Here is a 24516-nt window from a genome sequence, read left to right as displayed (position 1 = left end):
TGAGTCCAAAACCGCTCCCTCTTGTTTTGTTGGCTCTGCCGCACTCATGACATTTCTCTGTTCCTTTCTTCACCTCTCCTGGAGAACAGACTGCAAAGCACAGGGGACTCCAGCTGGAACAGGCACACATGCATGTCTGAGCTGGCATGACATGAAGGGACAGTTAATGACATGAAGGGACAGTTAATGGCCATACTGAGACGACAGTGCCCATGGGTGCTCAGGGGTGAATGAAGTGGGCTCTGCCAGGCTGGAATAGCAGTGTCTGTCCTCCTGTTAGACAGGAAAAAAAATACTGGAAGAACAGAGTTATTGCATCTGTTACTGCCTTCGGTGTAATGTAGTTTGAATGCCATACAAGGGACTAACTCTAGCCTAGGTTTGTCACAGAAAGCTTGCATTTGCCAGTGGTATCAAAATGCAGATGGCAGAGAAAAACAACAAAAAGAACATTTACTCCTAAGCCAAGTCTCTGCTATCAGCATTGGTGCTAGGCACTGAGCTATTTTGACAACTGACCTCCTGAACCCAGAGTAGGAGGCTAAAATATCTTAATACTGTCCACTAGATTGACAGCCCTCAACACTTTTGTATTTATCAACTTTCCTGTCTTTACTGAACATGTGAAGGAGCCAGGGAAGTTCTTGTCTCTTGCCTGACTAGAAGCCAACAAAGCCCAACCACTTTGCGTGCTGCCTTCTCTTGTGCTCCATCCTTTCTGTGCTGAGTGCAGGCGGAGTTGCATGCTTGGCTCCTCCTGGGATCTTCGGTAGATGTATGTGGCCCAAAGCAAACTGGGGATGAAACCCTTTCAAGCAAGAAGCTAATATAACAGAAATGCTCATTAACAGTGTTAAAAGCTCTCTGCTAGATGACACCTACCTAGGAAGACAGAAGTCATTAAGTACTTAATAGCTCTGCTTGAGTGGAGCACAAGGATCTTAATCTGTTTAGCAGAGTAGCTACCTTTAGGTGGTTTTTTTTTTCCCCTCCTTGTCCCCGTTCACCTAACCCATTCCTCTAACAACAGTCCTGTCTTGACTTCAGCTATTCCTGAAAATGCAGGTTTCTCACTAAGAGGATAGAAATCAGTTTCGCAGTGAAAGAGCGCTGCAGGAAGCCCTAGGGTAGTGATGAATGTCTACTCGATGATTTGCTGTTACAAGGCAACAATCTTCACTGAGGCCAAAGAGATGACAACTGTGCATGAGCTGAAAAAGGTGGGGGAGGAATACTAAAGAGGCCACCAGAGCCAAAGCAGTTCTACAAAGATGACCATCTACTGGATGGTGATTTTCTTTTCTAGACGGTGGCTTAAGAAGCCAAAGCTGCCATCTTCATTTTCCTGCCACGGTGGCCTGGGCTTTATTCAGACTTGGCAATGGAACCTTTGAACCATTGTGTACTGACCCCTTCTCAAGCACCCCAGAGCTACCTGATATTATGAAGCCACAGGAGTCTGGTAGCAGCTCTAGTGAGCCAGCCTTGTGGAAAACCAGCATCTCATGTTTTGCCTTTTGCAGACAGGGTGCTGGTCTTGTCTATGTGTCCTGTGTCCACTCACACCCTTCCAAATGTGTCTATCTGACCAATAAAGCATTGCAATTCAATTACATGTCAGTGTGCTGTAGTGTCCAGGCAGCCAACAAGACTGTTTCCTGGGATCCTTCTCTCAAATTAGTGCTAGAGAAGAAGGGTGGCAGCAGCTACATGTGTTCTTCCTAGATTGTAAATGGCATGTTATACCACTTGTGTTTCTTCCAGCCTAATGCCCATGGCCTTATCAGCTCCGAGCTGCTGGGGTTTTTTTGGGGGGAAGAAGTGTTGCACAGTCTAACTTGGTATGCAAGCATTTGTTTTTCTGTCTTCATCTTTACTTCTGACAGTAGTGCCTCTAAGGAATTTGGCTGAAAATTTTGGGGGGCAGGGGAACAGAAGGAACTTCTAGTCCTGCCTTTAGCCAAATCTTTAGGAAGACTATAACCTTAAGATCTGAGCAGAAGTAAGGTCAGCAAATAGAGGTTATTGCCTCCGAAGTTAAGGGACGCTGCACTAACACAATGCACAACAATGAATTTCTAGAGTTGACATGAAGTATGGTTACTGGCATGGACTGTTGAAAACCTCTATCAACTGGGCAAAGATTTTTTTTTTTTTCTTCCAAGTATTAGAAGTTTACTTTCTGGCATCTGCCTTCTCCATTCTTGAAAGGCAAGAAAAATGCAGTGGAGAAAGGGCAGTATAGCCAGAAACTGTTATAATAAAACAGCAGTTTGAGAGGTCTGTAAGAAAGAAGTTGGTGGTTATAGGCATGAGGTCAGTCCTATCAATGCTTCTACTGTTAAGAAAGCCTATGAAGTTGCTTCTCTTCCCAGACAGAATAGATCTCAGCATTGGTGTTTTTTTCTGTGAACCAGATCCACTATTTCAGAATTAGTATTAGACTTTCCCTTTCATCCCTAGCGATACTTTCACAAGCCATCACATCTGACTCAACTTACTCTGTGCTGCAAGGGGCAGATTCCTGGTTTTGCTCTCTGTTTACAGAGGTGCTAATGCATCGATTCTCTCAATGAAGCTCTGAATTAATGTTATCGTTAAGTTTTCATTCCCTTGTGTCAAGGGTATTTCAGGCAGGCCAGTAGATGTCCAAGTTCAAAAAACAGTCTTGAAACTACTCAGTCCTGCCCATAATATCTCTTTGGCAGTTTCTCTCTGTACTGATAGACTAACGATGCTTCTAAAATGCTCCTTACATTCTGAAACCTCACTGGAGCAAACAGAAATGGAGCTCATGCCTGCCAGCTGAACCTGGATCTAGGTTCTTGCGTTCCCTGTAGCTCTGACTGGTCCATGCTCTCCTTACAGCACAGCAGTGCTGTGACAGGACTAGGATGCCATCTAGTGACTGTAGTGAATTTACAGGAGAAAAAAGGAGCAATACAAACCAGAACCTTAGCGACAACAAAAGAAAGTTCTAGGGCTGTCATGTGTAGATAAATAAGCTGTACTACTGTAGCTGGGCTGTATTTAGAGCAATCTGCTTGATCAAGCTCCTTATACTTCCCACTAGGCTTGCTGAAAAACTTAGGTCCTCTCTGAAACTTTTGGCTGGCAGTGAGCACCAAGCAAAGAATACTGGCATGCTACACCATTTCTCATGGTTTTGGTCGTTGTAACTTTCAAACTCGTCCTAACTGAAAAAGGGATGTAAGAGTCCCCCATTCAGAAGGATACTTGGAAGAAAGTGAAGGGAGATGTTAATTAGGAATATCAGCTGTTCAACAGAGATTATATCCTAAAAACATAGGCCTGAGGCCAGCCATGTAGCCAAACCAGATGCTGAACTTGTGGGTGTTATGATCACAAATGTCTCTGCCCAGATTCATAATAATGTTACAGCATTGATCTCTTATCTAACCCATTTGCATAACTTGCTGTTAATATTAGAGAGCAATAGTCAACACTTTGAATGTACCCATGCAAAAGTCTGCCTTACACACTCAAATACTACAAACAGGAACAAACAACTGAGCTGGAAAAAGAGGCTTTTGTTTAATAATCTAGTCAATGACTTTGGGAGTCTAAAGAATTTTGGGTGAGCATCACACCAAGCCAGACCCCTGCTCACATCTCCTTGACCACCACCTTTGGTGCTCAGGACAGCCTCCCGCTGTCCAGCAGCAGGGCAAGAACAGGAGACCACCCCAATAAAATGAGATCTTGCAGCCCCCAGGAAGCTTCCTCCCTGTGCAGGACCAGGGGAGACTATGGGATAGAGCTATTAGGGGAGATCAAGCAAGTCCCAAAATAGGAACTGAGAAGGGGGAGGCAAAGTGTCAGGGAGCTGTTGTACTCTGAGAATGCAACTTGGCTCGGTACAGCATGCTAGGGAAGCTACCCAGTCCCAAGCTGGTATTTCTGCCCAGTTCAGCTACCTGTCCCTACCACAGCAGACTGGAGTGACTTCTGTGTTACACAGCTGAGGCAATGAATTCTTTCACTGTCTGTGAGCCATTATAGTTAGCTGTTAAACAAAACAGCTGCTCCATCTTTGGCAGGCCAGGGTGGCAATGGAAGAAACATCTGGAATTACAGTGGAGAAAATGCTGGGATATTTTGAAGGAAGATATCATCTGGTGGTGCCAAAGGATTGCAGTTTATTAGTGGTCCATAGTGGAGATCTACTTGAAGCATTGACTTTGTAAAAGCCCTGGAGAAGTGTAAAAAGCATGGGTCAGTGGTTGAGACTTACAAGCTGAAAGAAGTGAAATGTGAAAACGGGATTTTTGGGGGTGGGGAGAAGTGTTAAGGTAACCTTGTCTTGCTGGGTATTTTAGATAGGTCATGTGCCTTATGTATTCTGGAGTTTCATGTAAATACCTGTTATGAAGCCAATCAGTTTGCCCTAAAATAAGTCCAGGGAAACGTGCACACAACGGTAGATTTGAACAGAAACGTTCCGGCTTTCAAAAGGTGCCAAGGCAAACTTCCCTGCATACCGACAGATGAGTTAACTAAGAGCAAAGTGAACGAACAAAATTGTCATGAACTGAATTTATCTAAGTTTTTAAAATTGGTATGAAATGGAATGTGAACTGCAAATCTCTAGCTTATTTGGTATGCATAATGTAAATGACATGCACTTTCCTTGTTCATTATTAAGTTGGATTTTATTTTTAAGATCTGGGCAAAAATACTAACAGAAACAAAACACAAATGGGTACTAAACCATTAAGTTTTAGGTGATAAACACTGCTTGATAGGAAAACTTCCATCAGATTTATGACATGTGTGTTCTGGTGTTTGGCTTAAAAGACTTGGTCATTGGTAAGCTAAGCACTAGATTTCATTTTCAGGGCAAGAACACCTTTCCAGTGCTCAAAAGACTTGCCTTGAAAAGAATTACTGGGAGTAGGGGGACCAGGGCCAGCTGTCTGAAACTGCCTCTCTTTCTAGCAGGGCTAGCGGGAGAGGTGTGAGAGAGGGGGAAGTGGGGGGGAAGAGAGCGTACAACTTCTGCTCTGCCTGGGCTGTGTTGCCTCCCAAGGTTCTGCAGAGTCTCTTAAACGTTTAACATGTCACGGTAATTGAGAAAGCTCTTTATGTGGATGTTTCCTTTCCACTACGTGGAGCTAGTGGTGTTATGATCTAAGGCTTTGAGGGTGGGGGGGAAGTATCCTTTGTATGGGACTGTAGCTATGCATGTTGAAGTAGTGAAATGCCAAGACAAAGCATCACTTAGCAAAAGTGGGAAGAGCAAAGCAGACCTTTGTACGCTCTGTCTCTTTCTCTGTTTCAAAGGTTTTGTCATCCTCCCACAGCTAGGCTGCTTGCTACAGAAGGGAGCCAAGGCCCTGCTGTGCTTCTGGTGTTCCAAAACTAGATGCAATGGGTAACATCATCTGCTTCCATGTTGAAACTTGGAGCAGACAAGAGAAGAGCAGACTGATCCCTGGAGGATTTTTTGGATTAGACATGAAATTAATCTTTCCTACGTCTGCATAGCAGACAGGGTAGATCCATATGTCATAACAAGACTTGGCAGATAATGCAGAAAAGTGCCTGGGTGGATTTAAAATGTGGTTGAATAGGTCTGGATCACATAGGAGTGCTGGTAAGGCTGGCTTTTCTGGAATTTGGGTGCATAGGTCCACTCAGCCTTAAAGTAAGTAAATCTTTGGTCACAGCTTACTTAAGACTTGGTGTTCTCTATGGAGATGCCTTACAACTGAATCTGGAAGACCTGCAGACAGAAAGACATGCATAGAATGTTTTGAGTTGGAAGGGACCTTTAAAGATGATCTAGTTCTGCTCCCCCTGCCATGGGCAGGTACATCTTCCACTTGATCAGGCTACTCAAAGCGCTGTCCAACGTGGTCTTGAACACTTCCAGGGATGGAGCATCTGCAACTTCTCTGGGCCACCTGTCTCAGTGTCTCACCACCCTCCTAGTAAAGAATTTCTTCATTGTATCTAATCTGAATGTAGCCTCTTTTAGTTAAAACCTTTACCCCTTGTCCTACCACTACAGGCCCTGGTAAAATGTCTCCCTCTATCTATGCTGCTACTCTTCCTGTGTCACATCCTTTGGTGGAAACTAAAATGCAACCCTACAATTCCCATGCACCATGGTGCAGTAGTTTCTCAGAAAGCATTCCCAAGTCCTCTAGCCTCAACCCTGAAGTGTTTGCATCTGTACTAGGCATGGAGTCATTAGAAGATGCCTCCAAATATGCTTTTTTTAGCATAGGCATGCACACATGGAGGTAAACAGGCTCATGGCCTAGCTGCTAATGGGGTTGGTGTCTCCTAAGCAATACTACTGAATGTGGATACATTGTTTTGTGAATGGTAAGTCTTGAGCTTTCCAAGAAGGTGAGAGTGGGAAGCAAAAACAGAAGAGGCAAGATAGTATTTCTGCTTGCAGTCACTCTGTCAGCCAGTTCTCCCAAGAAACACACGTGCTTTGTGGTAGGCAAGTTGTGATTGTATATGCAAGTATGTGGGTGCAGTTCCAAAATGGTTCTTACCCAACCTCAGCATCCTTGGCAGGTGCTGAAGGGGCTGGGGCTGGTCATCCAGAACAATGAGTTGGACCAGAACAATGGAAAACAAAATTTTGGACTAGAGTAAGGATGTCAATAGCTAGAGGCAAGTAGGAAACGAATGGCCTGCACATGCACTGGATTAAACCAATGGGGGAGCTGGAGTCTGAGGTAAAGGCAGCTCATTACTGCTGGAACAAACCTAGTGAGAAGATGGGCTCCTCCTTGTGGGTGGGGCTCAAACTGCATCTGCTGCTGGGATGGCAATGACACAGAGACAAATCTCTCCTTTATGCTGTATAGAAAAGGCTGAAGACTATTACACAAACTCCAGAATGATCTGTCCACACTCCATTCCACTATAGCAAATTGGGATGGCCTTACAAATGCCTGTATCCTCTTGGCAGGAAAACTTTTTTGCTCTTTTTTGTTGGATGTTGGGACAGGCTGTGAATCCGAATGTTTACCTGCTGTAAACAGCAAAATTCGTGTCTGAGAACACGAATCCTGTCTGTAAACAGATGGCACCTGTAAGATACAGGCTAGAGTAATGGCTTGTTTTTTAAACCTCCTCTCATGGCCTTGATGCTTGGATAGAGTCCATCCAAAATGACTCAGGAGTTGTAATACTCCCAGCCTTTGGACAATTCTCAGACCTTACATAGTGGGATGCCTCATCTGCTCCACTCTGTCCAAGAGTGCTCGAACTGGCAAACTTAAGCACACAGAGAGGAGCTCAGGGCAGATGGATTTCAGTGGATTTCATTCTGTTTCAGAGATCAGATTGTGATCTGCAGTGGAATAGAAAAGACTGGTGTCCTTGGAACAACTGGAGAAAAAGAAATTAGCAGACTTCGGTGATGGAGAAAACTAATTAACTGAGGAGGGGAAGAAGATGGCAGGAAAGAAAAAAATGCCCTCTACTTCTGGAAGACTGGGCTGAACTTGACCTCTTGTACACAGAGACCATAAATGCAAAGCTCAGCTTCAGTCAAATGCAGGTCACAGTTCCAGACTGATCAACGCTTTCAGTTTAGGCTGTGGTACTACAGAAAAGGAGTAACTCAGGCGTTCAGAAGCAGGTGTCTCCAGAATATCTCTGCAAATACTGAGAAAGTTTATACCACTGCCTTCAGAAATGTCATCAGAGCACATTGCTCTTTGGTTACTGTGATATTCTTAGTCTTTGTATTCTCAAGCTTGTAGTCTTCCTGAATATAATTACAAAGTCTGGATCTTATTTTTGACTGGTTCTGTGAACTACTTCTTATCACTAAGGGGCACCTGATCAAGACGGATACTAACCACGTGCCTAAATGGTTACAAAGCTTGTTCCACAGTGCACTATAATTGCCTGACTGTGTAAATACACCACAAGCAGGTCCCAGTTTTTTCCAGATATGGGCAGATGTTAGAAAAAAAACCCCTAATTCAGCAGGCAGTTTCAGGTGAGTTTGGAAGTAATCTGCAAAATAACCAGGTGTAGTAACAGACAAATTGTGATGCTAGCTCTACTTAGTATGTGATCAAAACCCTGCTGCCTAAAGATAAAAAGGAAGAGCTATCCTTTGTTCTCAAACTAAGGTGTTTTGGGTGCTAAGCTCTGAACTTCTACATACATCATCTTCCTGGGCTTCACAAGAATATCAGTTCAGTCACAACCCAATCCTGCATGTGCTCCTGGACAGCCTGTTGACACCTGTGTCTTACCCGGTGTGGAGCAGAAGACCTCAACCAGTGTTGTGTGGGTTTTGGTAGCCTAGGAAGGAGGAAGTGGGACAGATGCAGCTCAAATCATGCAGGACCCTCTTACCTTTTTTGCAGTATATGTAAATGCTCTTCATATAAGTGCATTATGGGCTTTGTGGCACTTTTAGTCTAATTGCATGGTTACATTAGCAGCTTTGGCTTGTAAACTGTTGTATGAAGTATATTACTTATGGCAGGCAATTTAAAAAGAGTATAACCAACAGGCTTGCCTTCCTGGGGAAGGAGAAAGGGAAGCAGAGGTGGAATAAATCACTGGGGCGTCATTCTTAAGGTCCTGTGTTGCTTACCAGAGCACATGTAGTCAAGGCCGACAGGAGCTGAGGTTTGCCCTGCCCCTGCTGACAGCAAGACCAGGCTCTGCTGACAAGGTGTGTGCTCCTTCCATGATGTGAAACAAGGAACTGTGGAAGCTCTGGCACATTCTTTCTGTTGCAGGGAAACAGAGCATGGAGACAAGGGATGCTCATAGTCACTTGTAGAAAGAGGCAACTGAACAAATGTACCCATAAAGCTTATGAAGCCGTGCCCCGATGGAGAGCTTATACCAGCATGTGTATCCCTCTTGGTTATTGTTTGTGGATTTGCTGAGCTTCTTGCCTGTTTGAGCCTAGTCTTTCCATCCAGCTACAATCCTGCCCGTTAGCCAATTCAATAACTTAAGGGTTAATCTGAATAAAGGACTCTTTCTCTTACCCAGACTCCAGTTTGGGGACTAGATCTGCTATGCTGTAGGTGCAATGGAAGTAAAGTGCTGGGTTAGACTGGGTAGCTGGTGGCTTTTGCAGCCCATAGGTTGGGCAGGCTCCAGGGAACTATATAGGATAAAATACCATCATATAAGACATTCTCCTAGAAAAGAAAGTGTTCAGAAAGCTTTTTTAGTTGCTTTTCATTTCTTTCACATGGTTTGGGGGTTTTTTAATGTTAATTCTTTAGGTTTCCGTCCTCAAAGAAGAAAATAAGTCACACATTTCTAATGCTTCATCTGATTTTATTTTAGCTTTAAGATACAGCTGTTCACAGATAACAGAATGTACTCCCTGGCACTGAAGTGTGACTGGAAAAGAATTAAAACTAGCAGCTACTGAGGATGATTTAAAATGTTGGCTTTAATTTCTGCTCTCAAAGAAGGAACAAGTCAATTCTTTCTTCATGGGGAAGCAGAAGGCAGAGAAACCAAGTGAGTCTTTAGATATTCAGTTTTATGAGTAGATTTCACTCAATAGATGCATTTTTTCAGTGTTTTTTAATTTGTGTGAGAGAGAACCCTTAAAACAAAAAAAAGGAAATAACCTCCAGATCCACAATCCTTCTCTATTTGCCCACCTCTGCAGTGACTAGGCATTCTTTTGAGTGATCATCTTTCTCCACTACTTTATAAGAGCAGGTCTCCTTGTTGAGAATTTTTACACACTTCTCTTCATCATAGGCAACTGGTATTGCAAGGCTGTCATTGGGAAACAAAAGACAAAAAGGTGATGAGACCGAGAAGTACACAGCTTCAGAGTGGTACCTACGCTTTCAATATGAAGAGGCTACGCTGAGGAGGTATTCAGGAGCAGAAGAGGGAACTCGCACAAAGCTCCTAGCTCAGAAGTTACTTAGCCCACTGCTTAAGCAGGATTAGGGAAGAGTTGTTTACTGATCTGATTTATACCCAAGGGATATTTGTTGTGGTTATTTGCTACTCAAAGATGATTGATTTTTCTTTTCGGCTACAATATGGAACAAGAATTGCAAGAGTGGTTGGGTGTTGCTGTAGTAAAAAATATAGGCAGGCCAGTGTATCTTGAGTTGCTTCTCAAAGTAAAGAGGGCTATGTGTGGCTTTGGGAAGATCTGCATTACGAGCAGTAGAAAATTCTTAAGTAACCATGTGTTTTCTCTTAATCAGTATCTTCCCTGAAATTTTAGCCCTGAGAAGAATTAAGTCCTTTTTAAAAATCAAGAATCATTTTTTTTAAACATGAGCTATATTTGTCAGAACTTCTTGCTCACTGATGATGGTGTTGGGTTAATGCATAACTCTGTGATATGAAGTGAGGGAGAGAAGGGTCACGGTCATTTCTCAGGGACCCCTGTGTGAAGGGAAGTGCCTTCTGCTATATCCTAGCAGTAGAGGAAAACCCCTGCTGCTGCTCCGAACTCACGTGGAGCAGCAGTCCATTCCAGTCTCAGAACAGGAGCAATCATAGCAGTCCGCATTCCTCCAGCGGGAACCAAATTCGTGCAGTTCTCCATCCAAGTCACGGCAGCCTGAAAACATAGTGTGCAAGCAGCCTTCAGCGTCAGACCCATTGCACTAAGAATGCTATTGCTTGTACAAAATGGGTGGGATCTTTGCTGGCTTTTTACATTTAACATCCCTATCTGGCAAACACTGAGGGTCCCCAAAAGAGCAGGACTACTGCTATTCTAATGCATGAAGAAGGGTATCCTGGGTCCCTCTGTTTCCTGTGGCTCTCTGCAACACCAGGTTTCCTGAAGTAGCTCATCTTTAAGTACAGGAATTGGAGCACCCAGTGGAAAGACAGCTAGGCACAGACCTGGTCAAAATTAAGAAAAGGCTTTGACTTCCCCCCTCATTAACACCAACTGCTGTTGACTCCTCATGCAGAGCAAGATTAAATCTGCCTGGAAAACTTCCCAATCCTCAGCTGCAGTAAGAAAGTACATACTGGATACAAAGTTCCTGTCTAACAGTCATGGAATTGCAGAGGACACCAACCTGAGTGGTGCAGTTGACATGCCTGAGGGATGGGATGTCATCCAGAGGGACCTGGACAAGCTGGAGAGGTGGGCCCATGTGAACCTCATAAGGTTCAACAAAACCAAGTGCAAGGTCCTGCACTTGGTGCAACCCTCAGTATCAATGCAGGTCGGGGCATGAAGGGGATTGAGAGCAGTCCTGCAGAGAAAGACTCGGGGTACTGGTGCATGAAAAGCTGGACATGAGCCAGCAATGGGCACACACAGCCCAGAAAGCCCAACTGTACCTTGGGCTGCATCAAAAGAAGCATGGCCAGCAGGTTGAGAAAGGTGATTCTGCCCCTCTACTCAGCTCTGGTGAGACCACACCTGGAGTACTGTGTCCAGCTCTGGGATACAGGAGAGACATTGACCTGTTGGAGCGGGTCCAGAGGAGGCCACAAAAATGATCAGAGGGGCGAAATACCTTTCCTATGAAGAAAAGCTGAGAGAGTTGGGGTTGTTCAGCCTGGAGAAGAGAAGGCTCCAGAGTGACCTTATCGTGGCCTTTTGGTACTTAAAGGGGGCTTATAGGAAAGATGGGGACAAACTTTTTAGCAGGGCCTGTTGCAATAGGACAAGGTATAATGGTTTTAAACTAAAAGATGGTAGATTTAGACTAGATATAAGGAAGAAGTTATTTACACTGAAGGTGGTGAAACACTGGAACAGGTTGCCCAGAGAGGTGGTAGATGCCCCATCCCTGGAAACATTCAAGACCAGGTTGGACGGGGCTCTGAGTAACCTGATCTAGTTGAAGATGTCCCAGCTCATTGGAGGCGGGGTTTGGACTAGACGTCCCTTCCAACCCAAACTATTCCATGATGCTATGAGTAGACTTCCTAGATGGGTGATCTGGAAAGCAGGATTTTATGAGGACAGGACAAGGCAGAGTGGAATACTTTGGTGTTCTAGGTTGTGTCTTTGCCTACAAATATGTTCTGTTTCTTTGACAGTGCTAACTCATTTTTCTAGTAGGAGTACTAGTTTTAAAAAAAAAAAAAAAGCTCTGTTTTGGGGCATTTGGTTTATTTTGCCTACTGGCACACATCAGCACTTCTTGTGTCCAAACAATTGTGTGTCTTTTGAGTGCTTATTTTCCTGCACCTCCCCTCATCTGCAGCCTGATAGAGAGCCATGTTTGGGAAGAGCAGTCCCAGATTCAATGGGAGCAGCCATTCTGCTCTTAAGAACTTTCCTTGGGATAGAGAAACAACTGATGAGTAAACTGACCGGTGTGCTGAACATTGGCTAATCTGTTTCCAGCTTTATACTGACCACATCCACACAGAGAAGGGTCCTTTTCCTCCCTTCTCTGTATTTCTAAATATGCTTCCAAAGTGAAAACATGAATTATTTCATGCAGATTTATAAACTAAGCCCATGCTATTTCCCTGGACAAAATGAATTTGTACTTTGGCCTGTGTGATGCTCCTCAGATAAACTCTTCTTTTTCATAACACAATATAGATTCCCTGCTTTTCATACTATATTTCCCCCTTACTTAATGGTTTCTCTCTACTCTTTCCACTTATTTTTAAACTGTGACAAATTGCACCAAATGGACAAATCAAATCAGGCAGTGCTGGTGGTGACGTCTGTCAAGTTGAGGACAGGTGGCTTCTTACCTGTGACTTCCTCATCAGGTGTCCCTGGATTCAGTGGCTGAAAGAAGCAAGCAGCATTGGACAGTGTCACGCTAATGACAAGAACAAGAAGGCAGGCCAAGATGGTTTTCTGAAGAACAAAGCAGAATTAATATCAATACTTAAGTAACTACTAGGGTGTCTTCATGGTAAATACTACCATTAGAAATAGGAAAATACATTGTGGCTTCAAATAAAAATCCATTCTTTTGCAGTTTAGACACTTTAACACACAGTCAGGAATACTGAGTCATTTAGAAGGAGCAGAGGCAGAGCTTCATTTGGGGGGGGGGCCAAGTCTGTCTTTCCAAGCTGATAAAAACAAGAATTGCCTCATACAGGACTGATAGACTCAGATACCGGTTGTGAAAGGAGTGTGTTCTACTCCTTTCCCCTCCCCATTCATTTTTCTTGCCATGATCCTCCGTAGGACTGGTCACCGACTGTCTCTCTCCCTGACCTCACTCATAGTTGTAAATTCTTCACTGGAGTCTGAAGAACCCACTGGATATTTCACCCTAATATTGAATGATTAGGAACAAGCTTGAAGAGCTTCAGCTGAAGTTAAACCCTCAAGATTTGGCCCTACTTTGAGCAAGAGGTTGGACCAAATGACCTGCAAGTGTCCCTTCCAACCTAGATAATTCTACATTTTTATTACCTTTGCCAGCAACTTTTTCTGAAAGTTCAGCTTAAATCCCTCAGTCAGTCCCTTATCCTCCAATAGTAGTTTGAAATGTTTAAAGGCCTTTCATTGGGGATATGAAGGAAATAAGCACAAGAACTCTAGGGTGGAATTAGTTGTAATTAATTTAAAATCTTGGTAAGAGAAGAAAGGTAGACTGGGAATAAATAATGACATATACCCACACATGTACATTGTATTTAATGTGGGTTTTTTGGACAGAGTAGAACTGGTGACTTATAAAAAGAAGCCATATCTGAGAGATGGCAGGAGGAAAAAGTGGCATTTAATCTTGCAGAGGAGAGGTCAAAACCCACAGAACTGCAACAGGGCTGCAAATGAGTAAAAATAAAGATAACGTTTTTGATTTTAACTAAATGTTCAGATGTTACCAGACTTTTCACAAAAATGAAGGCCAGTTCTAGGTTGAGACATAATAAGAGATGGTTTCTGCCAGAAAAGACATCTCCAAATATTACAGGTGAATGAAAACAAGTTATGATAAGCCTTAGCTGGAGTCCTATTACATAACTCCTGCCATATGCATGCTGATATCTTCTACCCAAGGTTTTTACCTGCCTGTGCCTATCTGTCTGACTTTAGCTCTCAAAACACAGAATTGCTACTTTCTCCAAGTTGCTTAGGTCTCCGAATACTGAGAGAAATCCAACAGAACCTTCTTTAAAATCTACAGCAAAATACCATGGTCTTTTACAGTATAAGATGTAAGGACTCACCATTCTTGCAGAATTAAGAGGCTTCCAGTCAGGAGACAACCTGTAAGAAGCTCATATTCTCAGAAAATTTATATAGAGAGGGAATTTATTATACAAGTCCTTGAGCAAACGATGTGCATGAATAACTCCAATAAGGTTTCTGCAAAATGACCTCATGGGGTGGGCACTATTAAAATAAGCCAATTATATACAGAAAGGTTTGGTTCTGAAAGGCCCTGAGGAAATAGGTGTGGCTTTTGTGCCACGCCAGGTCTGGAAGGCGGTTATGGGAGGCACTTCAACAGACATTTCAAGCCTGGAAGGAGTACTTAGCACTTGCACTGAGAAACCCATTGTAGACGTTGCGGTTGTCAATCACAACAAAATTTTCATGCCTAGTTTCAACAATTTAGGCTTTAAAAGAAAGGATCTTGGAACAATCATTCAGCTTTCTTCTTCAAAGGCAGTCTCTGAATTCTGTGTAAGACACTTGTAGCATGAAATGTGCCACATATGATACAACTTGCATTAGTGGTATCCCTATTCTTGTGTACCAAACTAAAATTTCTCTTCAGCGCAACTTCGCATACAGTACATGGTTTATTAAAATCTTCCATTAAAGTGTTCTATACATTGTTTTACATGCTATAAGAGGTGGCAATAAATCAGCTGAAGGTGAAACAAGGCTCTTGTGAAAAAGGAGAGGTGGTTGGAAGGGCTACATGTAAAGCAGGGTTTCTGTGGAGAGTGGCTGGCATCTGTAGGCTCTTAGAAAAGGGTCCTAGATAACTGTTTTCTTCCTTATTCAGTTTTCTGTCATGTAGAAGACCCATATGCTCAGGTCCTCTGTGAGTGGGGAAAAAATAAGCATCATATATTTTCATGCTTGTAGCCAGGGAGAAATGGTCCCTTTTCTACAGAAGGTGTATGTTCTAGGGACAGACATACTTTGCAAATGGTCAGGAGAGTAATCTGATAGCAAAGGAGTCAAGCACAGTCCCCTCTTGCTTAGCTTTGAGCTTGTTGGTTCAAATATTGCAAACTGCATAGCCCTGGCAGGGGAAGAAAACTTCCCCTTATTACCCTGGCTATGCAGTTTGCAATACTTGAACTATGCTGGCTGCCGAACTGCATTGCCTCGTTGTGTGGGTTCCAAAGTTGAGGTTTAATTCCAAGCTGGGGTAGCTACTCCATGTCTTCTACCCAAATTCCAGAGTTGAGAGCTCGCTCGGGAAGTCCATGTGAGAAAGCCAGCACTATTGCAATGCATGCCACAGTTGAGACCACCGCTCACAGGGACAGCCTTAGCTGGCTTTCAACTCAGTAGATTGGGTAAATCTGGTTTTCTTCAGTTACCAGACCTTTCTTCAGGATGTCAGAAAAGAGATTAAGTGCCTGCAGTTATCCATAGGCTTGATTAAAGCTGCCCACAATCAGCCTGTCGTTAATAAGTTAGATTTGGCAATGCTGATGTAGGCACTGCCCTGGAACAGGAGATGACTAACCGCAACCACACAGCTCATGCCCTTGACTCCTAATGACTGGTGAACCAACAGAATGTGTCAGCCCAGGAGCACAGGCACTGGGAATTTCATCACTGACATCAAGAGTGTCCAAGTGTCCCTTTTGGACCTCTCAAAAATATGCATGAAGCCAATTTAACAGCATCATTGTGGTTTGGGATACTGTCAGTGTTTCAGAGGAGGTATTTCAGAGACTGTGCATTTTTCTATTAAAGGGGAAAAAGGCTCAGTAGGATAAAGAAATAATGCACCCTGATCCGAGACCAAAGCTGCCTTTTGTGTTGGTTGCAGTGAAGATGGAGAGTTCACACTCTCCCTTCTGGTGTCCTGTTCTTATGCTGCCTGATCTAATTGATTTACAGCTGTGGGATGGCTAAGGACAAGACCCTAGCTTTGCACGCCTGCTCTTTGTAACCTTTACATGCTGAGAAGTAACTATTTCACCTTGGCTGGAATTACTGTGGGAAGTACCACAGAGTCCTGTTCAAGATATTGGCTCCTCCATGCCCTCAAAGGTAATCTGGAGAAAGTATTCCATGATAGTTTGGAAGAAAAGGACCATCACATTACAGTGTCTTAATTCTGTTAATATTACCAAGCCATTTAATCTTTTTCTTCTTGCACGATGTGGACTTTGCACGCAATATTTTTCTTGACAGGCACCCTGCAGCAGTTTTTGTATGCAAACAAAAGTCACCAGATACAGAGCAATTTGTGATGATGGTGTACTGGAGTGACACCTGGAGAATTTGTTACAGCTAAAACCCAGTCAACTTGCTGGTTTGGTGCTGAGTGACAGAGAATGTGTTTGTTGCTCAAATCCAAAAAACAACAGTCCAACCAATGTGCGTGTGCGTCCTCTCTCTCAACTTTGCAGGCAAACAGTGACTGCCTAGCTGTTCCCATTGCAGGACCTCCCCTGTTTTCCCAGTGCAAGCTATGCCAGGTATGGAGAGAAGTTCTTGCAAGCAGCTTTCTTTGGAATGCAGCAGGGAGCGACCTGTCTAAGCCTTGGCAGTGTCCAGGGACATCGAAGCAGCTCTTTGTGTGATCTGTGAACTCAGGGGACATGAACAACATGTTGTGGTGCTGAAACCAGTCAGAAGAGCAAACGCTATGTAGATAGTCCATTCGTATATTGATTACTGAGGTCATTTGTGGCCCATGTTATGTTTGCGTTCTTTGTGTTGTTTGTGTACAGGATGACAGGAGGCTTGCTTGTGTGGGGAACAGGTATCTCCAACAGGCATTGCTCTGTTGAAAGCTCATGTTGTCTTCCCAACTGGTTTATTTCCTACTAAAAACATTCTCAGAATACCAGCGCCCTGCCCAGTTCTGTCCTCTCTTTCGACTTATGCTGCTGAACAGAATATCCTGTTTCTTCATAAAGTGGGGAAAAACCTTGGGGACTTTCTTGAAGATTTACTTCACTATTTTACTTGGCCATTCTTCTGCTCGGATATCTGGTTACATCTCACTGATGACCGCAGAGATGATGAGAGTAATGCAAGATTATCAGCCTTGCTTTTTCTGTATCTTTTGGTGCTAGGCCATCAACAGAGAGAAATACAGCATGATTTTGGAGCAGTAGTGTTATTAAAAGAACCCAGCAAACTACCTGATACCTATGAAGAGCATTACTCTCTAAACAACTTAAAGATAGAAGAGACACACTAGAACGAAAGCAGTCCAGGAACCTTGTTTCTTAACCCAGAATTTCAGTATGACTCTCACAGTCTTGAGAGGGATCTGCTTTCTGTAGGAAGTGGTAAGTGCAGGACTCCTTATGGAAAATAATATCCAGTCAAAATAAGGTCACGTAAACCAGTAGGTTGACTGGTTGAGAGGGGGAAAGCAAGAGGAAGCACGAGGCATATCAGCTCACAGATCATAAGTAAACACAGTTTTAAAAATAAATTTGTCTTGACCTTAAACTGATAATGCTATGTATAATGTTTAACAATTGTAAAACCAACATAAGAGTCCGCCACATTCGTATGTGAGAAAGGACAACTGTTTTAAGGAAAGCATGAGCAAGCATCACTAAAATACACAGTGCGCTGCTGACACAGAAACATATTGTAAGTGCTGTAGAAGGAAGTTTTATCTGGGTGGGAACTTCTTTTTTTAATTCTGAGGCTGATATACCCACAAACCTCAAAGCCCGTGCCCTCACATCTCTCCTGGTATAGGAATTAGCAAAGAATTGTATTTATTTGAGGCGAGGGGCACAGATGGTGTGAGTGACTTGTCCCAGGTAACACGTGGCACAGCAGAAGTTTGAACTGAGGTTTCAATTCAAGCTGGGAGGCCCAAGATAGAGGCACCAATATAATTTCTCCCCTGATCTGAACACCCCTGTTTCCTTCTGTAGGTAGCAGAGTCCCCATCCCTGGGCCAAATTTCAGTTTTAATTCAATGCAATTTCAGTGGGATGAGAAACATTTAATTTTTTTCCCCTGTTTAGTTCTGTGGATAAGCACATCTTTCATTTTGAACACAACCTGCACGTGCATGCACAAAATGAAAGGAGGCTTAACTTCAGGTTTATGCTGCCAGTTACTTAGTTCAGTGATCTCTGGGCTTTTTTGGGGGGAAAGCTTGCTTAATTCTGTGTATACCAACACTCTATTTCAGCTCTATTTAGATAACATGAGCTTGTTCCATTTTCTAAACTTGTTAGTCCCTGATTCCATGAAGATAAAACTCAGTGATTGGGTATTATTGCTGCATGGACTGAGAACAAACTGGGGTGGGGAGGGCAGCCACAGAATGCTTTGGCCAAATCCACGGGATGCCTTGGCTGTTGGGATCTTTTCTCTTTTTTTTCTTCTCTGCTGTTTTCCACTGTGATGTATGAAATCCTGTTTCCTCCCATTTCTTGTTCTACACCCTTCCTGTCTGTTCCTGATGGGCAGCAACTAGAATAGAACAACACAAAGAGGATTGTTGTGGCTCTTATCTCTGACAGGTTTCGCCAGAATCGTGCCCGGGCTGTTTAGTTTGTAATACCAGTAGCCACTGCATGGCAGTGTCAAGAAGGAAGCCCAGGAAATGCTGCTGTAAAACCCCTCCAATGTCCACGACAACTTCTTGGAAGTGTTTTAACAGTTACCGGGAGCATACTTGTGCTAGAAGAATTGCTTTCCCCCTGTTTGAGAAAGCAAACAGGAATCACAGCACCTGAAAGGGTAGAATATTTAACGGGCTTTATGTAATTTTTTTTTTTTTTCACAAAATAACAGCTTGCATTTTATTTTTGTTATTCCTTCAAATGTGAAATAGGCTGCAGCTCAAATGCATGCATGGCACTGCCATGGCTGTCTGATCACGTACATGTCAACAGATTGACTCAGAATGCTATGAAATCTTAAGAATCTGAAACTTGGACTTATGATAACAACATGTGGTTTCTAAGGAGCTTTTGCACGGCCTGTCTGGTGTTCCCTGCAGGGGTGAGCATACAAGGGGCAAAAACTTATTCTTCAGTTTCTTACCAAGCAAATCAAACACAAAAATATTTCAGATTTGGGAAGGTTCTGTTGGGATTTCTGAGGAAGCTACTGAAATTGGGCCAGTAATCAACCAGCAGCTTCATCACTGTGAAGGATGGAAAACTGAACCGGTGCCTCTCTCTGTTCCTGTCCTACACATATGACCCTTGTTTTTGTGGTACACAAATAACAACAAGTGTTCAAAACAGAGCTTTCCTGCAGCTGGATCATCTCGTGATACAAAAAAAACCAAAACAAACCCAAAAAATTACCTGTGGTGATGCTGGTACACGTTTCCCCTCTCAGTAGAGGGGCTTTCTGCTTTATAGGAAGAGGGAGTCCAGATTCCTGAGCTTTGTTGCTAAAATTGTTTCATTTAGGGGAAAAAAAAAATAGTTTCGGTAGTGCCAGCAACTCTGGCAATGTTGAAACTAAAAGTTTTGGTTTGGTTTTTTTTTTTTTTTCTGTAACATCTGGAGGGAATTTCTGGATCTCGGTGAAGCCAGGCCATTCTCTGGAGCTGCTAGGTCAGTTCTCTCTGTTTCTTGGGCCTGGTAAACTCAGCAGAATTCATTTTCTGTCTTCTCTGGTGTCAGCTCTTGTTCGTGCTGGGCTGCTCAGATTCTGCTTCAAGCACATGTGGTAGAGGAGGTGCCCTTACAGTGGAAGACAGGCTTCCCCATCCCCGGATAACTTCTGGAAGGATGTGCTAATCACGTTTATCAAAGGTGCTGTTTCTTCTCGGTTTCATAACCTTAATGAAGATATGAAGCATGAGATCCAAAGCCTGTGCTAGATTTCTTGTTTCAGTCACTCATGTTTTTACTGGTGCTGCCTGCAAACCAGAAGTCTTCTTGCACTGAGAAATTCATCTTCATCTGTAAGAAAATTGGCACCTAGGTTCTACAGAAATACTTGGGACTATAGGGAGGTAATAAGGCTCCTAATTATAAACAAATAAATAAAGGTCCACATAAGGTAATAAGTAGAATGAAATTCTACTTAATTTAAAAGTGAACTAAGTATCTGTAAATGACTTAAAATGTGAAGTCTTACTGAGGAACCACCAATATTAAGAACATGAGTGTGGCCTTATGAGAAAATACACTAGCTTTCATAAATTTCAGAAGAAAAATGGAGCCTTAATTTCTAAGATTAAGTAGGGCAAAACTTGGAATACTGAGATCATTCCAGTATCACATGGCAGAGTTCCAGAGTAAAACAAACTGGATGTTAATCCTGATGTGTGCAGTGCTCAGTGGTTTGAATTAAAAAATAATCCAGGAGGAGCTTCCAAGTCACTTTTGTCAGTGATAAAAATGTTTTTTTTAAAACTGGGATTTAAAAAAACAATATGAAAACTGATTTTTCTCAAGAAACAGTTCTGTGAGTTATTTAGGCAGGAAGTCTTTGGGTCTCCATGCTCAAAATATCTCTTCACCTAAGGAGCTGCAGCTGTTTGTTCTGTGAGAACATTCCTTCAGGTACCAGCTGAGGCTGTGTTCGGTGTAAATTTGACATGAGGTGTCAGAAAAGGGGAAAAGTCATCCGGGACAAATTTCAAAACTGTTCCTCCCCTGCAGGATATAAAAACTCTTTGGAGAAAACTTACCTTAAGACTTAAGCAGTGTGAGAACATTCATTGCCACGTGCTGCTGTTTAGGGGAATTTTGAGGAATGACACGATTAAATCACTGAATGAAAGCTGGATTTTAAAAAGGCACATGCAGACGTTTGCACTGGAAAAAGCTGAACTGACTCTAATTCTGGCCCCTCACATTTCTTCAGCCTTGCAGGAAGCAATTGTACAGAAACATGGAGTTATTGGCTGATATCCAGCCTGTGGTGTGGAGAACTTTAAAAGGCTAAGAATGTGATACCAGCGCTTGCAAAATGCTTGGATTTTTTTCCCAAAAGGAGGTATCTTAATTAAAGCCATAAGAAAATTTAAAACAATATTCATAGGCAAATTAACCAAAAACAGAGCCAGAGAAAACATACCACGTTAAATCCTCATGATTTTACTGACAGCTCGCAGAGCTTGAGATGGGTCATCTTGAGAAGCAAGTACCCCCGCTGAACAAATATAGGCTGACATTGGGCCAAGTGAGGATCCCTGCCCTAAGAGTGCTCAGCTGCCTGTAACCTTGTCCTTTTACATGACAACAGACTTGTCGTGCTTATGGAGCATCATTAAACAGCCCGCTTATCCTGGAAGGTGTGCTGCTTCTCAAACCATACAGCAGTTAACTGCAGACAGCTGGGGGGGGTTCAATATTCGGTTCTGGGGCAGAGAGGCCAATGTAGAAGCAGCATTTTACAAGGTGTTGTTGCCTGCTCTCCTACATGTGGGCAGATTTAGGATATTGCCATTTGCCAAGTGGGAGATTCGGTTTTGTAGCCCATCACTGGCTGGAATTCTCTCCCCAGGCAATGTGGGGAATTTGAATACATAAGGCATCTGCACGGCATGTTGGAGTAATGAGGCAAATACGTTCCTCACTTGAAGAAGGTGACATTGCCCAGTGTTACTGTATAAAAGGAACCATCATTACAAAGCGTTTCTGGATGTTTCATCCAGATTTATTGTGCTTGGAAAAGCTCAGTAATACCAATGCAAGGAATGACAGAAATGAGACATTGTATCTGATTATGCATCTTAGTATACTGAATTAGAACAATTAGGAGATTAAAAGTGAGCTGCTGAAGTACTGTCTCTTACAAGATCTCCCATGTCTTCGGGCTTCTCTGTGATGGCAAAGCATTTGTAAGAAGGGGAGGAATTCCACAGGGCAGAGAGGTTCGGAGCAGGTGGGTTGTTAGCCCACACGCGAATAGACAACGCACTCCTTTGAGGGGTCGCTCTTCTGCACCACTTCATAGTCGCAGATTTGCTTGTTGAAAATGACTTTACAGTTCTCTTTGTCATAACCAGTAGGAGTATGAAAGCTGTCATTGGCAAAGAGAAAGCAAATGTTAGACTGAGAGCAATTAAAGATTCAATACTTCAGTGGTTCAGTGATTATAGCTCAAGTTAGTGCTGAGTGAGATACCTCTGAAGCTATTGCGAAGACCAGCCTGGCTAGTTTGAGTGCCACACAGCTACAGCTTCCAGGGCCTCAGATGATTCCTTGCTGCACTGCGCTGTGTGGATGCACCAGTAGGCTCAGCGCTAGCATAGGGGTTTCTCACACAGCACTCTAATATGTGACATAAGCATGGTCTTGGCATGTTTTATCTCTTTTCCATTGATTTTTCATTATTGCCAGTTTGCTCAGAATGTGGTAGATGTTTCCTGACACACTGAGTGTCATCTGAGCAAAGGCAATCATCATAATCAAGCCATTTTGGCCCTTTGACGAGGTTGGGTAAGAGGAAAGGAGGATGTTGGAGATGGATACTTCAGAGCAGAGTCTTGTCACTCTAGGGTCAGCACGATCACTGGAGAAAAGCATCTCTGGAAATAGATTCAGATAAGCCCTTTAGAAGACCTTCACTTAAGTCCCTTGTGGAATGAATTCCTTGCTACCTCCACTTTCCCTGCTAAGGAAAGACTTAACTGCAGTGTAAGAGGGGTGCACAAGTTGCTGAAAATTAAAGGCAAGCACCAACTGGGTGTGTCTGGAAGGGCCTGTGTCCACTCCCAGTCAGCAGAAAGTGAGCCACGGATCCAAACGATCAAGAGCTACATGTGGATTGCCCTAGCTCTGTGATGAGGGTGAAGAAAGGCTCTCTTGTGGCCTTAGAAACTCATTTATTCCCAGCAAATGGAAAGCTGTGGTCTTTCTGTGGGCAATGATGCTACCAAGAAGTTCAAACTTACAGGGAGCAGCAACGCATTGCATCTCGGCTGCAGCTGCATCGGAAGCAACTATCTGTCCTTGCGATCTCTCCAAAGGGGTATAGTTTTCCATCCAGGGTACAGCCTGCATAAGACAGCAGCAAAAGAAAACACATTCTTTAGGCCTCCACATAATGGCGGAAAAGTTTAAAAGTGAAAATGTTGGGGGATTTTGGGGGGTGGGTTTGTTGTTTTGTTTTGGGTTTTTTTTAATAGTGAAGTAGAAGTAATTTTGTTCTCCAGGTTATTACATGGACTGTTTTGAGAGCCTGAACTGGTTTCTTATTCACTTGTTGGAGACAGTTTCAGTGTGACAGATCTGGCATGAACATGAGCATCCAAACAGCCAGGTCTGCCACCTGGCACCACACTTTATTCAGAATGACTTTTAACTCCAGCATCAGCTCCATGTGCTGGAATAGCAATAGCAACCCACCACCAACAGCAATAACAGTGCTGCAACCATACCCAGCCCAGGGGAAGACTTTGGATTTCCCTACTTTTGGAAAGTTGGTGCTGGAATCTCCTCTTTGTGTCTTTCTGACATCTCCCCTCTCCCTTGTATTTTGAGCCCTTCCTGGCAGGTCGCCATAGAGCTGAGCTGCCACAGAACAACCAAGTGAGAGGAGCTTCCCTGTCCTTACCTTTGTCGGACTCCTCTGGCTTGTTCATTTTAGAAAAGCAGTATGCATCACCCAGTGTCACTATGACGCCCATTGCAACAAGGAAAGCCAGAAAGCTCTTCTGCAAAAGAGACACAGAGCCCATGGCATAAATTTAATTCCACTTCCATTATCTTTGTTTTAAAAAGCTAGATCACTGAACCTGAAGCAGAAATTAGAAATAACCTTATGTGTACATAAAAATGTTGGAAAATGGCATTCTAGATATTTCACTGCATCGATGGCTTTTTCCTTTAGGTGGGAAGAGACAAAATAATAAGACATAAATACGTCAGCAGCATCACTCCTTGATGAAGTCCAATCTCTAGAAATCACAAAAAGCTTCAGTAGTATTATACGCTTGAAAGCCATGTCAGACTCTTATTAGTGCTTTATTTATTGCCTCTGAGTCAGATTTAGCTACTTCTCCAGCAAATCACTGTCTATATAGCATCCCTTTACTTCGCTTTTGAGGTACAGCAATTCCTCCAAATTTGGCAGTGGAGTGGAGATCTCAGGCCTAGTTATATTCCAGTAAGGTTTTTTGAAATAGGTGGCTGGGTAGAGAAAAGAGACACAATTTAGTGTCTTATGGCAAAATTTCAGTGCTGTATAATCTGTTTAGCAGCACATGAGCCATCTTGTCAAACCATGCACACACAGGTCAGGACATGTCACAGGACATCCTTCCTTTTGTCCAGTGGTGGCAACAGCTACACATCTGTAAGAGCTCTTCAGAGATATCGGCTGGGACCTGCTGAATAACCAGGACTTTTTTGAAAATGCTTGCATAACGTTGTAACAGCAGTTATACTGGGGTAGAGGGACTGGAGAAGCATGGGAGAGCACAGTGTTATTTTGATGGGTTGCTCAAGCTGGATAAC

The 24516-nt window shown here is 43.2% G+C and overlaps 3 protein-coding genes across 3 annotated transcripts; 1 reads left to right on the top strand and 2 right to left on the bottom strand.

Annotated features, from left to right (window-relative positions):
* The first annotated feature begins 1133 nt into the window (after window positions 1-1133).
* On the top strand, window positions 1134-1725 carry ELOB (elongin B). The gene is given in 3 exon segments (XM_009641889.1): window positions 1134-1221; window positions 1224-1292; window positions 1295-1725. Coding segments are annotated over 3 exon segments (588 nt in total).
* A 7907-nt stretch (window positions 1726-9632) lies between these two features.
* On the bottom strand, window positions 9633-15246 carry LOC104129028 (beta-microseminoprotein). The gene is made up of 4 exons (XM_009641888.1): window positions 15196-15246; window positions 12694-12802; window positions 10468-10573; window positions 9633-9765 (listed from the first exon to the last, which is right to left on the bottom strand). The coding sequence occupies exons 1-4, from the start codon at window positions 15244-15246 to the stop codon at window positions 9633-9635; spliced, it is 399 nt and encodes a 132-aa protein (XP_009640183.1).
* Window positions 15247-21948: 6702 nt separating this feature from the next.
* On the bottom strand, window positions 21949-23738 carry LOC104129138 (beta-microseminoprotein). The gene is made up of 3 exons (XM_009642045.2): window positions 23615-23738; window positions 22953-23055; window positions 21949-22078 (listed from the first exon to the last, which is right to left on the bottom strand). The coding sequence occupies exons 1-3, from the start codon at window positions 23736-23738 to the stop codon at window positions 21949-21951; spliced, it is 357 nt and encodes a 118-aa protein (XP_009640340.2).
* Between the last annotated feature and the right edge of the window lie 778 nt (window positions 23739-24516).

Source organism: Egretta garzetta, unplaced genomic scaffold (genome assembly GCF_000687185.1).
Source record: "Egretta garzetta isolate BGI_Z169 unplaced genomic scaffold, ASM68718v1 scaffold56, whole genome shotgun sequence".
Taxonomy (NCBI): Eukaryota; Metazoa; Chordata; class Aves; order Pelecaniformes; family Ardeidae; genus Egretta; species Egretta garzetta.
The sequence above is the reverse complement of the archived record's forward strand: the minus strand, read 5'-3'. Positions and strand labels throughout refer to the sequence as shown.

Bases quoted from the DNA above. Each gene is read 5' to 3' on its own strand.
- LOC104129028 (XM_009641888.1), bottom strand. From the start codon at position 15,246: ATGCAGTTCGGCAGCCAGCATAGTTCAAGTATTGCAAACTGCATAGCC. The intron at 12,803-15,195 runs GTAATAAGGGGA...TTTGTTCTTCAG, and splicing joins TTGCAAACTGCATAGCCAGG to AAAACCATCTTGGCCTGCCT. The intron at 10,574-12,693 runs GTAAGAAGCCAC...CTATGTTTTCAG, and splicing joins ACCTGATGAGGAAGTCACAG to GCTGCCGTGACTTGGATGGA.
- LOC104129138 (XM_009642045.2), bottom strand. From the start codon at position 23,738: ATGGGCTCTGTGTCTCTTTTGCAGAAGAGCTTTCTGGCTTTCCTTGTT. The intron at 23,056-23,614 runs GTAAGGACAGGG...TGTCTTATGCAG, and splicing joins GCCAGAGGAGTCCGACAAAG to GCTGTACCCTGGATGGAAAA. The intron at 22,079-22,952 runs GTAAGTTTGAAC...TGCCAATGACAG, and splicing joins GCAATGCGTTGCTGCTCCCT to CTTTCATACTCCTACTGGTT.